Genomic DNA, 18,862 nt, shown 5'->3' with positions numbered 1-18,862 from the left:
TTAGATTTGGTATTTTTGGAAATTTTCCCGAACTCCTCTCGGGCAAGCTACGAATAGAATGTTGGCTAGGTAAGAAGCTGTCTGCGGCTTTCTCTGGGCAGCATCTGTACTGGCAGGCCACCTAACACACCCGTCAGCACAGATGCATCCCATCTGTGCTGGCAGGCGCTTAGTCCAACGGCCCCGGTCACCTTTATACTGGCGGGTGCCAATTCTGGCCGCAGCACGTTACGACGTGCCAGAACAAATTGTTTGCGTCATCGCAGTAGCATACTAGCAGTCCGCTGTCCTCGCCAACACTGGCAGGCGTCCGCGACAGAGACGCTGCCGTTTGGCTGTTACTGTCCCCTAATAAAGTACTAGCTCTACGGCATGCTTAACAAGGCGTCGCGGCGCGTCACGACGAGGGATTAGATGGGATTAAACAAGCTTCAGGGACGGTAATCAAGATATGCCAGCCTGATGACAGTAGATGAGACAAGACAACAATATATATAGATATATAAATAGAGATTACCACTAGTACATGTTGATCGATCGGCCGGTAGCTCGCGGTCGGTCGGTTGTCTGTGCAGGGGAAACAACTCGATCCGGACCACAGATAGGCTACACGAGGAGGAACAAGAAGAGGAAGAAGAAGAGAAAGATGGAAGTGAAGAGCCGAAGAGTACAAACAAATGGAGGAGAGGCTGCTACTAGCAAAAACAAGCAACAAAGAGCGGCGAAATGGAAGGGAGAAAGTATAAAGAACCATACTTAGGCGGCCCTAGCTAATGGCTAATGCCCTACCAAAGTACTCAAACTCCTACTATCAATTAAACCAGATCTCGTCGTCCTTAATTAATCAGCTCCGCTGAGAGCTAGCGCTAAGCTAGGCCGAGGCCGTCGTCCATGGCGAGATGGCGATGGATCCATCGCCATGGCCGCCGGCCGTGGCCGTCAGCTCGATCGATCGATCGCTAGCGGAGGAGGCTGCGGATGATCTCGGCGCCTGGGCTGTTGTGGTCCATGGTGGCCATGAGGTCGGACAGGCGGTCGCTCAGGTCGTCCACCTCCCGGTGCAGGCTCTTGATGTAGCTGCACGTCTCCTTGAGCAGCTTCGTCGTCGACGCCTGCAGCGCACACACGCATTTCGATCAGTTACACATCAGACGACGACGAAGACCTTGACTTGGAGCTAGACTGGCATGCGATCAAGCAAAATATGCGTACGCGCACCGCACCGTCCGCGTCGTCGTACTTGCAAGCGGTGGCGCTACAGTTTGTGGCTAGCTTTTATGCGTGCGTGTCGGTTTCAGTGTTGATCAGTGCTCAGTATGTAGTCAGTACTGTGTATGTTTGAGCTTAGCTTGTGACTGTCTACTGTGCATGAACATGCATGCCTGTCTCTGCGCTTATGATCATCTCTTGTTGCTTTGGATGTGCGAGCGTACCTGGCTGCCGCCACGGCGGCGCGCGCTGGGGAGCAGCGTCTGGAGCCTCGAGATGAGCTCGTTGATCTCCTCCTCCGAGACCGACGCGCGGGACCTCCTGCTCGACATCCTCGTCGTCGGAGCGAGCGAGAGATATATAATGCGGCGAAGATGGCCGGAATCTCGAAGCGGCCGGTGACCGAGGCGACGATCGAGAGCACCAAAGAACGACCTGAGCGCGACAGGCGGCTGTGCACGATCCGAATACGCTCGAGCTCAGTAGCTAGCCGAACGCTGGGTGACTCTGAGTCTGAGCTGAAGTGTGGCGATGGGAAGCAGAAATGGAAGGGGATCCCTAATTTATAGGGAGATGGGGCAGTTGGTTAGCTGCTGCTGCGAGTAGGTCCTAGCTGCTGAGCCTGAGCTAGACTGCTTGAGGCACAGGCCGGGCGGCCGGGGTCACGGCAGGGGGTACAGGTACAGGAACAGGAACAGGAACAGGAAGATGTAACGCGATAGGTGATGGCGCCAATACAGTGGGGTGGTAAAGAAATCGGCCCGCGCCCGGCGCTGTTGCGCACATCTCTACAGAGAAAATTCGGGGCGGCTGGGCCCATGTGTGTCCCTCTCTTACGCTCTCTCATCAACCGTAGACGCCCGTGGGCCCGCGGCCAGTTATGAGCTGCGGCCGCATACCAACCTTCCCCTCCTCCTCCACTTGCCGCGTGCAAAGAAATTCAGCTGGCTATGAGGGTTCTTTTTAAAGAAAACATGGCACTGCTATGTCATTTAAAGACATATACTCCTTCTCCCTTCCGTTCCATAATATAGCTATTTTCTGAGTTTTTCATTCCTTCCGTTCCATAATATAACTATTTCCTGAGTTTTTCAGACAGATTAAGATGCAGAATAAAAGACCTATTGCCTAGTTTTCATGAGCTAATTAATAGTTTCTATTTAATTGATACCATAATTGATTTGCATGCATGGAGGGCATTTTAGACATCTCATGCTAAATAACCCACTTGGGAACACAAAAATAGATATATTAGGAAAAAGTCCATTGTACTCCCCTCACCTATTTACTTTGTCAACCTAACCCCCTAAGCAAAATTTAGGCTCACTTTACTCCCTCGAACTATTTCATTTGGTCCAATCTACCTCCTAATTAGATTTCTCTTTTTGTTTCTTTGCATACAAGTTGAGTTTTGAGTTCAAATTTTACCAGTTTCTCATGATAACTTTTTGTACAGTTTTGTATATCTAAGATCAAGCTCGTATTAAATATTCCTGACCTATGCAAATAACCATGAAAAATTCTTAGTACAATATTTTAACATAAGGCATCATGTTTTGTATCTGCTCACAAAATTTGAACTCAAAATTCAACTCGTACATGGAGAAAAAAAGAGAAAATTAATTAGGGGGTTGATTGGACCAAATGAAATAGTTCAGGGGAGTAAAGTGAACCTAAATTTAGTTCCGGGGTTAAGCGGATAAAGTGGATAGGTGAGGGGTGTAAAATGGACTTTTTCCGATATATTCTGGGACAAAATTTGAATGATAGAACTAGCTATATTCTGGGATGGAGGTAGTATATAACTGCAATATCTACTTCTCCCGTTCCAAATTATAGGTCATTTTGGCATTTTAAGGTTTATAGATTTTGCTATGCACCTAGACATGGTATATATCTAGATGTATAGAAAAGTAATGAATTTAAAAAACTAAAATAACCTATAATTTGAGTAGGAGGGAGTACAAGATATAGCACGCCTACACGGTAGAGAGTGGGGGGGGGGGGGGGGGGGGGGGAGGGGAGCGCTCTCGCGAAAACTGCGAATAGGCAGTTTCGTTAGAAGATACCATGACTACACAACTCACGGTGTTAATTAGTATATAGTTATACATGCTCTAAGGGCAGTCCTAACCATGGTGTATTTGGGTGGTGTCAACGCTACCGTGTCATCAAAATTTTTCCTTGCAGAAACTACGTTCCCAACGCGTAGTTTCTTCACATCAACGTGTAAACAGCAGTGGCGTGGTCAAGAATTAGAAAATTATAATGGTATGGATCCGATTAACCCAATAAATTACTGTGACGCTTTTCTCCTCCATCCGCGGCACTTCCATCGCACCATTTCTCACCGCTCTCAGACCCTCCAAGCCGCGGCCGGCGGGGCCGAGGGCGAGCAGCGGCCGGCGGGCCAAAAGCGTGGGCATCTGCGTTGAGCAAGCGCGCGCCGGCGTGAGCGGCTGCTGCTGGGCTCGCGGCGGGCGCTGCGCGGTGGTGAGCCGGGGAGCAGGGGCACCGCGCCGAGCGCAGGCCGTCACGCCGCGAGCTGGAGCGGCCCTCTAACCATGGGAGGGCGGCTAGGCTGTGGTGAAGCTCATGCGCAGGCCCACGACGGCACGGCCTCGTGCGAGCGGCGATGGGGGTGGCCGCGGAGCAGATGAGGTGCGTGAGCTGCGGCGCGAGGACAGCCGAGCCGGTCCTCTTCGCATCCCCGTGACCGTGAGGAGCTCCAGCAGGACCATCTTGCAGGTTCCTGTTGCGAGGACCAGCTTGGCAGCTTGCAACGAACTCCAACACTAGCATGTGCATGTGCATGTGCATCAACCAAATCCATAACCTTTCAGCACAATGTCGCTAGAATAGAATGGAGCTCAACAAAACACAGAGAAGATCAGGCGCGGGGGCTCGCCGTGGGCAGCCTGCTGCGAGCTGGGCAAAGTGGAGCTCAATCCCGATGGGGGAGATGCCGATTTGAGCGGGTAAGAGCTCGATCCATGGGGAAGCCAGGCTGCGATTGAAGAGGTTACGAGTTCGATTCGCGAGCTGCTCTTCTTCCCCGTCTTCTTCTCCCTCCATGACGGCGATGGGCGGCGTCGACGACGAGTGCCGAGGCGCGGCACGCGTGAGCTGGAGCCGGTTGCGGCGGCTGGCGTTGGTGGTGACTTGGTGGAGCCCAGGAAAATAAGTGGGGAAAAAACTGGAGGGCGGCCAACGCGCGCTGGCTCGGGTCTCGGTGCGTTGGATTCCAAGCCGAAACGATTTCGTGCACGAGAGAATAAAAGAGGGTGCGGCGCCTTAGTAGCATCCGTAGACATTCAACTTTAAGGGGTATTTGATTCCCATGGACTAAAACTTTAAGAATTTTTCAAAAAATTTTTCCCCAAAATGAGGTATTGGTAGCTATGCTAAAATCTTTTTCCCAAAAAACATATTAGCCCACAGTAGATCGCTAAAAATTATCCCCCAATAATTCAAAACAAATCACGTCATCGTAGTGGGCCCATTAGGATCCGTTATTTTTTTTCCCACCACCGTGACCAGAAGCCCCCTCGTGTCGCGATCTCCAGCGGCGCCGTCGTGATCAGGAGCCCCCCGCGTAGGGGTCTCCAGCGGCACCGCGATTTTCCTCCGTCCATCAAAATCAATCGCTGAGGTAGCGGAAGTAGGCGGTCATGAAGGTGAGGAGGCCGGACTCGGAGTGGTCGGCGATCTGGTACCAAGAGCGCGCCACGAGCGGGTGTGACGGCATGGTCTCCCCTCGGGCCGCCCGGTGCCATAGCAGCGCGATGGCATTGAGGATGATGTTTGAGACGGGGTCGGTGAGGCCGAAGCAGTCACGTGACCCCGGACCAATGATGATCATCAAGTCAATAAACGCTACCCATGTCTCGCAGCTTCCAAACTAAATTATTACAGCATTATTAATTGAATCCATTGATGTTTCTAGACGATCATTGACACTGACACTGATGAGTGGCATCGGGAGATCTGATCACCCCCAAACAGCCGTGAAAAATCCCTAAAATTTGAGCATCTTCTTCCCCGGCAGGGAAGCAGCAACTCTCTCGTATCCACTTCTACCACGGCCGAGAGCCTCCCACTCTAGCGGCCAATGGTACACCACTACGCCATCCCGCTCGCTCCCCTCGCACGCCATGGATCGCCGCACCGCCCTGCTGCTACTACTCCTCCTTGTAGGGCCGCTCTACCTCGCCGCGCTTGCTCCTGTGCTCACCGCCTCCGACACTATCGTAGGGCGCACTCTTGATGTGGGGAAAGGTGGGTGGCAGCGGCCGGTGCATGCGAAGGGGTAGGGGCGAGCCGCAGGCACGGGCGAGCCCAGAGGCAGAGTGCCCTCCTCTTCTCCCTTGGCTACCTGCTATGCGCTGTTGTCGTTCTTCCAACATGCACACATCGAATCAAGCTCACGAATCGTCCAAATCGAGCACCAAATCAGGCTTCTTCAAGCAATCCACTGAATTGGGCATCTTCTTCACCAAATCAGCAGAAGAGGAAAAGGAGATGGCACTGAATCAAGCTTCTTCTTCGATGACTAGAAGCGAAGGCCGACAGGGGCAATCGAGGGGGCGCGGCTTCCCTCTGCCGCCCCCCGCCGACGGCCTCCCGCCCGGCCCCCGCTGCCTTCCCACCCGCCGTACTCCCGCCTGGCTCCCGCCGCCCCCGCCGCCGGCCAGGGCCGTGTACTGACGGCAGCAGCCGTCCCAAGCCGCACAGCACCGTCGCAGCGCGCCGCCAGGCCGGTCCCCTATGGCAGCCCGCCGCTACGCTGGGCCGGCCAGAGGCGCGCGCCGAAGGCAACAGATGCCCAGACCGCACGCTACTGCGCTCCCATACCCTCACGCCATTGAAGCTGCGATTGAGATCTAGAAGGAAGAAACAGGAAGAGAGGGAGAAGGAGAGGGAGAGGGAGAAGGAGAGGAGAAGAGAGGGATGAGGAGAAGGCAAGGGACCGGGGCCGCCACCGTCGCTGTAGCTCATCGCTTCCTCTGCTGTCTGCTCCCTCCCTTAGGGACGCGCGCGTAGAGGGAGAAGTCAAGGTGGGATGCGGACGGGTATCGGGCGAGCACGGCGGGAAGGAGGTAGGCTTGGAGCGGGCGGAGGACTTGAGCGTGCGCGGGTCGGCGGTGGCAACACGGTCGAGGACGAGGAAGAGGAGCTCATCGGCGAGGGTGTCGATGGGGTCGGGGCTGGGAAGAGGCGGTGGTGCTTGGTGTGCCGGTGGGCTGCTGCAGCAGCGGCCATGGGGATGGGCCGGGTTGCTGCAGGTGAGGAGGGAGAGGAACGGAGAGGGAGGGAGCAGACAGCAGAGGAAGTGTTGGCGCCAGGAAGGAGTAGACGCAGGGGTACCTGGGGCAAGGAAGAAGGGTAAAAGTATCTTTGTTCAACAATATTTATGAACTTTAGTCCATTTTAGTCCATGGAACCAAGCAGACTAAACTCGACTAAACTCTAGTCCATGGACTAAAGAACCAAACAGGCCTAGCATGGTGAAAATTTAGAGGTAATAAGAAACTATGAATTTTTTCTGGGTGCAGTCCTACTCAGAAATTACAACCTAGCTCCGTCCTAATCGTTTCTTCCCCTTTTCTCCTCTCTCCTCATTAATTTACATGCCACATCATATTTTTGCTTACGTGGCAGTCTAATTAATTATATGGACACTAGCTGACTTGGAGGGTTGGTACTGCGCTAATTATATGGACACTAGCTGACTTGGAGGGTTGGTACTGCGCTAAGAAGGAAACAAGCCAGGTTTATATTGTTAATAGCTATAATTATACTCGGAGAATAAAATAACTCAACACCACTACATATTGGAGACTAGATTATCTCAGTAGCTCCGCACACAGTCCGAGCCAATGCGAGCTCTTCCTTGATCAGCTTGATAACCTAAGTAGATTGTGCCGTCTTGCTCTGAAAAGTCCGCGGTTTCTCTCCTTTTCACGCTATGTAAAAACTCGCTGTAAGTTTTTTTAACAAAAAAACTCGTCGTACACCGAAAGCTTCTCCATGTAACACGAAGTTTAGCTGAATTTCATAATCTTAGTTAATACACAACATAATGACCAACAAAATCAGCCAAAAAAGTACATGAGGCCACCAAAGAGGAAACGTCCCGAAAACCTAGTTATGTGTGGACAAGAGGACATTACCTGGATAGTGACATGGAACTTTTGTCCCCAAAACCTAGAGATCGAATCCTCGGCAAAGGAATTCAATGAAACGAACTCTGCATAGCAAAATGTTCACAAAAGTCCTCGAAAGTGCGCGACTTGGTGGAGTCCTCAACACTCCGGTGACAAACTACTGAGCCCGCGAGGTGTTAATTTACGTGACCCGGCCGGCGGCCCCAACCGATCGGCGGGAAATTAAACTGGCCCTTCAACTAGGACACGTCCCCGTCCCGGAACAACCGGAGAGCCACCACCAGACCCCCACAAGATGCCCCTGTCCCCCCCTCCCCGCGCACCGCGAGCTACCGCAATCGGGGCCGTGTCGGACCGATCATATCCCATCCCCCGTGTCCCGTCCCGGCCGCATCTCGCCATCGCTCCCGCCCGCCGCACAGTATCGAGCACCTGCCCAACAGTGTGGCCGCTCGCGCTCTCGTTACGCGCTTCCCGATCGAGATCGGTGGCCGCCGATCCACCGATCGAGATGCCCGTGCCCGGCATCTCGCCGCGCGGATCCCCGTCTCTTTTGGCCGGGTTCACCACCCGGCCGCGCCCACGCGACGAACGCAAATCTCGCGCCGGCGCCAGGTGTCCTCGGCTGGTGGTGGCGGTACGAGAAGCAGAAAGGTAATGATGCGGGGGGTAGCAGAGGACAGCGTACGCATACGTCCACGTGACCCCGCGTGGGCGCGTACCCGCCCCGCCCGCAGCGATGTGCACGTATGGGGTGTTCCGTTTCGCGAGACCCGGCGGCGGCGGCGCGCGCGCGGCCGCCCCGCCCCTCCCGTGGATTAAAACGTGAGCGCGCGCCGCGACGGGGGCAGGCAGCTGAGGCGCATGGTGGCATGGATCGTCTGGCCGCGGGCGTGCGGGGCGTCGCTTCACGGCACAGCTGGGTAGCGCCGTGCTGTCGGGTTGGAGTGGACCCGCTGATGCTGCTCTCCGGCCTCTCTGGGATCAGGAGGCGCTCCATCAGCGCGCGGAGAAGTGGGAACGAACCGGGCGCCGGGGCTGCGGCCTGCGGGGGCGCCGAGTGGGACGTCCGTCCCCCGCGGCCGCGCGCCGTGTGTGGCGGGCAAAGGGGAACGGACGAACGAGAGGGCCATGTGGTGAGGGGCAAGATCGACGGGGTTGCCTGCCCGGCGCCGGGTGGGCTCCGCCTCGGCGGCGCGGCTAAATAAGCTAAGCGCTCACGTAGGCTCGGCCGCCGCGCGAGTCGGCGTCACGCCGGGCTGGAGGGTTGACACGCGCCGCGCGCGACCGATCGCGGCTGCAGAGCAAGGCCTGCAGCGCACGGCACGGCACCCGGCCGCCGATCGACCGGGGCGGGGGCGGGCGGGCGGGTCACGTCGGGCGGGGCGCAGATATCTCGGACGACAGGCGCATATGCGCCATAACTCCCTCATGTTTCCGCGCGTCTCGTCCCTGTCGCGGGCTCGCGGCCGGGGGCAGTGTCCCTCTCGCTGCCCTTTAATTCCGTCCGCGGCCGCGGGGTCGCTCGCTGCCTCGTTCCATCGACCGATCGGGAGGGCCGATCCGCCCGTCGGCCGGCCGGCCGGCCGGGCTAACGGCCGGGGGCGTACCTGATCGGATCGGTTGGGGCGGCATAACTGTTCCGGATAAATGCGGCCGGGGACATGTGTCGATCGGAGGCCGCCGCGCTCGCCCCTGCAGTGCAGGCGGCACGCGACGACGGCCAGCGGCCGGCCGGGGCCTCCACGCAACGTGAGGATATAGCGACCGGTTCGGATCGACAGCGGCGTGACGGCGAGAAAGAGAGCGTGATCGGCGACGACGGCTGGGAAACCAGAGGATATTGAGGCGGGTTGTTTTCGATCTCTGTGCTGTTTTACATGGTACCGCAGCTGTACGTACGGCGAGTGTACGAGCACGATCTTTCGGTGACAGTGTGGTTATCCGAGCGCATGAACTCAGCACAAATATTCTTCTTCGAGGCAACTAATCGACTCATAAATGATGCTAGCTAGGTAGAAGTAATTAAGCTAGCTAACGTCCTTTCGTCGAAACCTAACAAACGGATGAATCAAAACTGTGAGCTGTGATCTGAACAAGTCGGGGCGGGGGGGTGGTTTGGAATGTCTCGTCACTATGCCACCCTACGCGAGAGTAGCCACGGTGCTACCGCTACGTTTGCCCACCGGCGCCGGCGATCGATCGATAAGATCAGGGCGAGATAGTACGGGCATGCAGCGCGGCGGGGCATGATCGTCCATCGCCGAGATCCTCCGCGCCACCACGCAAGTGGCGTGGTTGCCTGCGGGTGCGGCCGTGACCCGTGAGGTCGCCGTCGCGCCGTTTATGGCGTGCATGGCGCCCTGCCCCTGCCCGCGGTTCCTCCGGCCCGACGGCAATGGTGGGCTCCCACACGTGCCGGTGTCATCTCGATCGGCGACGCCCGCTGGGCTGCCGCGCGCGCGGACGGAGGAGCGCCCTCCACCGAGCCCGCCGTGCCGGGAAACAGCTCCATGTGGGTGCCATGCGCGCGCGCCGCACCTGCCCTGCCCTCGGGGGAGGTCGCTCGCATCGCGCATTCGCGTCGCGCGCGGCGGTTAGTTCGTTGGGCATGGGCCGGCAAGGCCGGTGCTGGTGGGGTGGTCTCAGGTCATGCGCTGCCTGCCATGTTTCTTCCAGACAAATGCATATGCGTGCGCGGGCACTGTTTCAGATTGGCACGAGAATACGAGATGAAATTTCATGAACTTGCATGGCCAGAATTTCTTGCTTATGTTTATGTTTGTGCTGTCGTTAGGACCATTTTTGGAACAAACATTGTCCATTACCATCGCCGTGTGAGGTTACTGCATTTGAAAGGTGTCCTTAAAAGGAAAAGTATCGCGCAAATCCATTCATCATAAAACACCTAGAAGAGTGTCGGTCACCTCATTCTGTACAGGCGTAGAGCCAAATGTCTGCCAAATTGCAAGCCTTTGTCGCGCACCTAGGGTGAAGAAAGACACACTCTCCGGCCACGGCCAGTGCTGCAACCCGTGGCCCTGTGCGTGGGCCAGCTCCCGGTCGTCCCCATCCGAGGCTCGCACAGCCCCCAGCTCAGCCCACATCTAGCTTCCGGCCATGGCCATCAGGGGGCACGCACTTGCTGCCTGCCTGCCTGCCGAGCATTATTGCGGTGGCGTTGCGTGAACCGGTGTCGCCGCTCGATCTGCCCTCTGCAGCAATGGTGATTCGACGTGTGGGGATCCGACCGGATCAATGCAGGGTCCGCCCCACCCCCTCTTCGTCTCCGGGCAGCTCATGATCTGGGCGTTACCCTGAGATGCAGGTCGCCAGAGCTCTAGCTGTTTCGGTCTGTTTTGTTTCCCAGTGCATGCATCTGGGGCTCTCTCGCTCACGTCCTGCCGCGGAGCTAGCCGACCGGGGCAGCAGCGGGTGCTCCTGGAACCTGCTGCAGGCGGCATGCGTTTCTCATTATCCTGTGGATTTTCCTGTGAGCTAGGCTTTGACTGTGTTTGACAAGACCGGGGGACCTGGATTCAGGTGGTACCGCGCTGAAGGCGGCCGGCATTCCCACGTGATAATTATTGGAGCGAGATATATTAAGAGAAAGGAGTTTTACTCCATTCCAGATTCTGGTCCTCGCTAAAGGCTAAAGATAAGCTTTGTAATTACAAAACGGATGGAGTAAATCCATCAGTAATATTTTTTTACCAAAGTTTTTGTCAGGGTCGAGGGATTTAGATTTGGGGTTTGGGATCTTACGTCACTATGCTAAGATGGAGATGTTGGGGGAGGTTGCCTACCAATGGGCAGTGTGGCATACTAAATGTGTTATTTAGTATCGTGTTACTAAATGACTTTGCGTCCAATAATTTTTTTTCTGAACAGCGGGGCTCCTGCACACACGCAATGTCGCGAGTCATCATACGATTTTGACGCGAAATATGCGTATACGCGGTGCAGAGATTCGAACCCGGGACCTCAAACTTCGCGCGAGACTTCCTTACCATCTCACCTACACAACACATGTGATGGATAAAGAGATGCTTTACTTTTGAAGTAACCCGTGGATGACCTTTTAGTACCGGGTGGTATTATGACTCGGTACTAAAAGGCCTCCGCCTCCCCTGCCCCTCCCCCCTAATTTGGACCAGGTACTAATTCCACGATTTAGTACCGCTCCAAAGTCCAACCGGTACTAACATCATCGACGAATGCTCACTTCTCCGATAGTGTTTGTATATGCAGGTGCTCAACTGACAGTGTAAAAGAATTTGTACTGTCGGTCGTGTTTTTTGATGACCGGCCCTATATTGGATATGCATGGCCCTCACCAGCTTCATACTGGGTGCCCATTGCATTTATTACAAGTTTGCATGGTGTTTCCACCATAATTTCCTCAACATATACTTCTCGATCATTAGTGGAAAATTAACCACAACTGCTTGCTCCGTTTTGGCTAACCTTTGTTGTAGTCTCTCATCTACAACAGCCATGATTCATGCAGCCATCAATTTGTACTTTCTCTTTTCGATCTTAGTGTTAACGCTAGTTATTGACACACTTTTATCCCTATTTATCTTCAATAATGACATAAATTTAAAACCTAAACTATTGATCACACCTAATAAACCGGACATTTTCACTTGTTCAACATATTTTGGAGTATATTCTATTTTTGCAGGAAATTAGACCTAAAAGTATATTTTTGGATAAAGCCATAAACAAGCAACGAACCTATCAAAGATGAAGACCAGCAGGCTCAGAAAGAGCCCAGGCCGATCAGCCTAGTGAACCCCAAGCCGATCGGCCAGGGGTCTTCTGGCCTCCTCCGATGCTTATTTTTGGCAAGCACTCCTCCGAGATTACTTAAGGGCTAAGTTTGTGAAGATATGGTAAGCATAACTTCGGGATCAAAGAGGAATCAAAGAGGATCAAGTGGAGATTTGAAAAGTTATCAAAGATCAATCTCATCCCAAAGCTACCGATGTGGCAGACCACAAGTGAAAATAAAACTTCAGAGCATCCAACAAGACATGAGGATGAAGCAGGATGCGAGGGGATAAAAGGAAGGTCCATGCCGATTGGCCTGGACCCTCCCAGGCCGATCATCCTAGGGGTTTCTTTTGTCCCCTCGCCTTCCAATTTTTGCCATGCGCTTTCCAGACTACAAATATCCCAAAAAACCACCAAGCCCCATATCCAAGATGATGTACTCAAAGTGAAGCAGCAGAGAAGTAGAAGGAGCTTAAGGAACACCTCTCCAGGGAGCCGAGGGTGGTACAGTTGTCAGGGATAGGCGTAGCTAAGCCCCTACCGGCGTGATCACCCTGCGAGGAAGATCACGCTGGAGTTCTGGAGCTCAGAGTCATTAAGATCAAGGTAGGATCCCGGTGGTGATCTTGTGATGTACAATCATTCATGGTGAAGTAATATATGTGTTCGTGTTCTTAGCAATCTAGCTATCTCCTTCTATGGTTTTATGCTCTCTCGGGTTTGCTTGCTTTTCAAGCTATGATTGATGATAGATTGCTTAGGATGTCTTGTGGTCGTGGTGACCGGATTTGCATGCCTAATCTACCGGTGAGTATAACATGTTCTTTTGATCGTGCCCTTAGTCTATATATGCTGATAGAGGGGATCGTGATAGGATCTTTCTTGTGTAAGTGTTGACGCCGGATTTCGTCATCAGTAGAATCGGCGCCAGGGAGGAAAGAACTCGAAGAAGTATGGTTGGGAATCGGTTAAAAGGTGCTATAATGCGGAATCGGTCGGAAGCTTTTACTTCGCTTCAGGGTGAATGCGCCAGATTCCCAATCGGCAATCCTTTGCCGATAAGAAATCGGCCGATCATGAAGATGGACTAAGATGGGCCTGTATGGGCTTGGAAAGATGGAAGGATAAGGTAGAGGTCAGCCCACGAAGCGTGGGGTAACTAATTTAGCACGGGTTGTGCTTGTAGATATTTGTTTTCTGTTTGAATTAGAGATAGAGCTCTAGTCGGTTAAAAAGATTATTTGTACGGGGCTATAAATAGCTACCTTTGTAAATCTGTAAACACAACAATCAATCAATACAACAAGTTACTTTCTTCTGCGCACTTACTTTCGAGCAGGCGACTTCGCCATCACTTTTTCTTCTCACGAGTTCGTACGGGTTGGCAGGGCTGCATCATCTTGATCTCCGGCCGATTCTGTAAGTTCCGTTTATCGAGTAATATCTAAGCCTTAACTTCCGGCGCATCGCTGTCGTTTCGTTTAGATTTATTCACCAGTTATCGATATTAACTAGATTAATAGGTTTTTTGCCCTGTTTTCCTAGTTTTTATCACCAGTTATCCCGCTAGGAATTGGTAGTGTTGGCTTTCATTACTTTCTGTTGTCAGATCCATCTGTTGCCGATTAGATCTTTTCCTAGTGCTGTTTTCATAAGCTTTGTACCGATTGCTTTAGTATTTATCTGTTTACAAGGCTACAGGGATCGTGCTGTCTTATAGCCGATTTCATTATCATAGTAAATCGGCCGATTTGCCGATAAGCTTCTCTCGATCGGAAACTTAGCCGATCGTAGTTTCTGAATTTGACACGTGTTCTTCCTTGCCAATCAACAGGTCAGATTGGCTGGCACGCCGCGCGAACCACACCAGGGCATTCACCCGAACAGGAGCTAAGCAGATTCTCCCGGGTCGTGTGTCGGTCGCTGGGATTCGGTTGACCGATTTCTAGCGCCAACACACTTTTGGCACGCCCGGTGGGACCAACACAACCGCTGTCATGTCGAAAGCTGCTGAAGTCTCCGAAGATAACGTCATCGAAGTGACGGAAGCAGATCTAAAGGACGACCAAAAGGAAGATCTGAATAAATATTTAGAGCAAGTTCGAAAAACTTGCTTGAAATCCTTCAGTCGTTCCAGGAGCGGGGAGACTGTTAAAAAGGCTCCTTTCTCTACTCCTCGTCAAATCACAATTTCCGAAGATTCGGGCAAAATGTCCGATATGATTGAGCAATCCCTTCATCACGCTTTCATCAACCAATCCCAGGTACTCTCAAACATGGTGCACAATGCTGTTGTCAACTCCTTCGCCGGAGGTATACCTCAAGGGTACAGGGGACCTACTTATTTTCAGCCGATTCCACCAAATCAGGCTTATCAGGCTTCATAGCCGATCCAATCCTCTGTCGGAGGATCTGGTGCTTCTACGTCATCAACTCCTTTGGGATACGGCTCCATCCAGCCGTCCTCTGCACCACTCCCTCCAGTCATCCCTTTACCCTGGGGGGCACCCTTAAACACGACCGGTTTGAATCAATCGGTCAGCTAAGGAAATCCTCCGTTCCAGACACCCTCCCAAACGGCCACTCGGCCGATCATACCACCATACCAGCCTATCGCTCCGGAGGTCAACAAGACGTCAGAGCTCATGCTATATGATGAAACAAGTGGTTCATACAAACAGCCGTCCTTTACTACACCACCGGCTTATACTCAGATACCACCTTTTCATCAACCTCCTTTTATTCAACCTCCAGTTTATCAACATGTGCCGATACCGCCGCCAACTATTCCCCAGCAACAACCAGATTGGTCGGCGCAAATTGCGGAGGTAATGCAAGAACAATTCGGCTTGAAGCCGAAGGTGCAAACTTATACCTATAGAACACCATACCCATCTACATATGACCTGTTGTCGTTCCCCCATCGGTACAAAGTGCCTGATTTTACCAAGTTTTCGGGGATGGATGATACGTCTACCGTAGAACATGTGAATAGATTCATCATCCAATGTGGGGAGGCAGCTACGCAAGATGCCCTACGGGTACGGCTGTTCTCGTCATCCTTGTCTGGATCGGCCTTCCAATGGTTCACCACTTTGCCACCAAACTCAATTATCACATGGGCCGATCTAGAAAGGCAGTTCCACAAGTACTTCTATGCTGGGGTCCATGAAATGAAGCTGTCCGATTTGACTAGCCTCCGGCAAAGAAGTGATGAGCCGATACCCTCGTATATACAAAGGTTTCGGGAAATCAGGAACAAATGCTACTCCTTGGCTCTAACCGATGCGCAGTTGGCCGATATAGCTTTCCAAGGCCTGCTGCCACACATTAAAGAGAAATATGCTTCACAAGAGTTCGAGAGCCTGAGCCAGATTGTCCACCGATTGTCCGGGTAGGAGGTACGTCCATTCGATCCAAGAAGGAATTTCCAGAAGAAAGTGGCATTCCTGGAAGAATTAGAGGATGAGGAAGACGCCGACATTGGACTTGCAGAGTGGATTAAAGGAAAGAAGCCGATATCATGCCCGTTCGGCAAGAAGGAGCCGGAGGCATTTGGTTTCGATACAACTAAAGCTGACAAAATCTTCGATCTTCTACTCCAGGAAGGGCAGATTAAACTCTCGCCTTACCACACAATACCCTCTGCCGAACAATTGAAGAAGATGAAGTATTGCAAGTGGCACAATGCCACGTCACATGATACCAACGAGTGCAGAATCTTCAGGCAACAAATACAGTCGGCCATTGAGCAGGGCAGACTCAAATTTGAAGTGCCGGCAAAACCGACCAAACCAATGAAAATCGACCAGCACCCTTTTCCTACCAACATGGCTGACACGGAGAGAAATTCTCTCCAAACAAAAGTGCTGACGTCCAAGTCGGCAAAAAAGAGTGGCGCTGTCGATCCCAGAAATCAAGTTACGTCTGAAGACATCAAGGGAAAACGACGAATGGAGGCCGACGATGGTGAGTCAGAAGGACCACGCATCACTTCCCAGTTCCTGCTCCAAAAGTACCAACGCCAACATGAACGTTCGAGGTCCCGAGAGGAAGCGATGCGTCGGCACGAGGAGCATTGGAGATGCCCATTCTTCATCCATTGTTGGGAAAATAACCTCAGGCTACCATCGGCCGATACTTGCCCAGAGTGCAACGATCCCTATCGAGGCAATCGGCCGTTCACCAGGTCTCGCTCCAGAGATGGAAGGCCAGAACCGATCAGCAGGAATCGGCGCAACCCAGATGATCAGCGCCCTTCCATGCGTGATCGGCTGGGGGGCAGAAGTGACCGATATGATCGGTCAGAAGGTAGAAGCTATAATAGGCAGGGGGGCAGGACCGATCGACACAATCAATCAAATAGCAAAGCCAGCATTCACAGCCGGCTCGAAGACATGGCCGATGCTCGGGTAACGGACGAAAACCCGTTAGGACGCGAACCGGAATGGGAACGCACCGGGAAAGAAGGGAGGCCAATAAACCCCAGATGGTGCCCCGACGGTTTAACCAAATCGCAAAAACGGAGAGTCCAACGCCTCCGCCAATGGGAACAGCAAGAAGAAGAGAGCGCGATGGACAAGAAGGAAGGAAGGCCTCGGGTGTGGCGCCCCAAAAGAAACGACAAGGGCGACGATGAGTCGGCGGGCGATGAATCGGCAGCCGAAATCGGTATGGTTTTCATATTGCCGATGGAGTTCATGACCCCTGCCGATCAACAGGACGTGTCGGCAATAGAGGAACAAACAGCACGGTTGGCTTTAGAACCAATGATGGCCACATTCGAAAAGCCCGAAGACGACGAACGACAACATATGAAGGCGTTGTTCCTTAAAGGGCATGTTGACGGTCGTCCCCTCACTAGATTGATGGTCGACGGGGGAGCTGCCGTCAATATCATGCCGTATGCCGTACTCCGAAAGTTGGGAAAGAGCGACGACGACCTAACCAGGACGGACATGATGCTCAAGGACTTCGAAGGCAAGGTGTCAAACGCTCGCGGTGCCCTCTGCGTCGACCTCACCATCGGCAGTAAGACCCTTCCTACCACCTTTTTCGTCATTAATGGCAAAGGGTCCTATAATATGCTTCTTGGCCGAGACTGGATACACGCAAACTGCTGCATCCCGTCAACTATGCATCAATGCCTTGTACAATGGGTCGGCGATAACATCGAGGTGGTCAAAGCCGACTCCGCGTACAGCATCGCAGCAGCCGACGCACAGCAATGGAGCTGCGAAACCGTCAGATGCATATCAGTTTGGGTGTGGGAAACCGATTTCCTGAAGGTCACCGATTTTGGCCTACAGCCGATCCGAGCAGTCGGCTCCGAAGAAGCGCAATAGATGGATCAGTTCGCCCGAGAAGACGGGAAGCTGGGACATGGATTCACGTCGGCCGATTCATTGGAGATGGTAGATTTAGGTGACGGGACCAAACCAAGGCCGACTTTTATTAGTGCAAATTTGGATCCAGAGTATAAGTGTAAATTGACAAATTTATTAAGAGAATTCAAGGATTGTTTTGCTTGGGAGTATCACGAGATGCCCGGGTTAGATCGATCTATTGTTGAACATCGGCTACCCATAAAGCCAGGGTATCGGCCGTACCAACAACCCGCACGGCGATGCAATCCTAAAATTTTACCAGACATAAAAGCTGAAATAACTCGGCTAATCGAAGCAAAATTTATTCGGCAATGTCGTTATGCCGAGTGGATTTCTAATATCGTACCAGTGTACAAGAAAAACGGGAAGCTACGCGTTTGCGTCGATTTCAGGAATCTTAATCAGGCCACACCGATGGATGGCTACCCCATGCCTACGGCCGATGTATTAATCGACGCTGCCGCGGGACACAAAATTATTAGCTTCATGGATGGAAATGCCAGATACAATCAAATACTCATGGCCGAAGAGGACATACCCAAAACGGCTTTCAGATGTCCAGGCCATCTTGGTCTATTCGAGTGGGTGGTGATGACTTTCGGCTTGAAGAATGCTGGTGCTACATATCAGAGAGCCATGAACTACATTTTTCACAAGCTCATTGGCCTTCTGGTGGAGATCTACATCGATGATGTTGTGGTCAAGTCCAAAAGCCACGAGGAACACCTAGCCGATTTGCGAAGGGTGCTAGAGTGTACCAAAAAGCATGGTCTTAAGATGAATCCCAACAAATGCGCTTTCGGCGTCTCCGCCGGACAGTTCTTAGGGTTCATGGTGCACGAACGAGGTATAGAAGTCAATCAGAAGACCATAGCGGCCATCAACAAAGTCGTCGCTCCACAGAACAAAACTGAGCTACAGTCTCTAATCGGCAAGGTAAACTTCATCAGAAGGTTTATATCTAATCTATCTGGACGGATTCAGGCGTTCACACCACTTCTGAAGTTGAAGCCAGACCAGGAATTTATATGGGGAGAAGAACAGCGCAAGGCGTTAGAAGACATCAAGCGATATTTGGTCTCACCCCCAGTCCTGGTTCCCCCCCAAACGGGTAAGCCGTTTAAACTATATTTATCAGCCGATGAAAAAGCTATTGGGTCAGCTCTAGTCCAAGAGTTTGAAGGCAAAGAACGGGTAATTTATTACGTTAGTAGAAGACTCTTGGATGCCGAAACAAGATATCCTCCAGTGGAGCGTTTGTGTTTGTGTCTTTACTTCTCGTGCACCAAACTCAGGCACTATCTGCTGTCGGCAGAATGT

The 18,862-nt window shown here is 52.6% G+C and overlaps 1 protein-coding gene across 1 annotated transcript; it reads right to left on the bottom strand.

Moving 5' to 3' along the window:
- Nucleotides 1-473: 473 nt before the first annotated feature.
- LOC101757562 (transcription factor ILI4) lies at nt 474-1,758 on the bottom strand. Its single transcript, XM_004964975.3, has 2 exons — nt 1,434-1,758; nt 474-1,112 (listed from the first exon to the last, which is right to left on the bottom strand). The coding sequence occupies exons 1-2, from the start codon at nt 1,539-1,541 to the stop codon at nt 960-962; spliced, it is 261 nt and encodes an 86-aa protein (XP_004965032.1). The 5' UTR covers nt 1,542-1,758; the 3' UTR covers nt 474-959.
- Nucleotides 1,759-18,862: the final 17,104 nt, after the last annotated feature.

The sequence above is a fragment of the Setaria italica genome, chromosome IV (assembly GCF_000263155.2).
Source record: "Setaria italica strain Yugu1 chromosome IV, Setaria_italica_v2.0, whole genome shotgun sequence".
In the NCBI taxonomy this organism is placed as follows: Eukaryota; Viridiplantae; Streptophyta; class Magnoliopsida; order Poales; family Poaceae; genus Setaria; species Setaria italica.
This window is presented reverse-complemented; position numbering and strand designations above follow the sequence as displayed.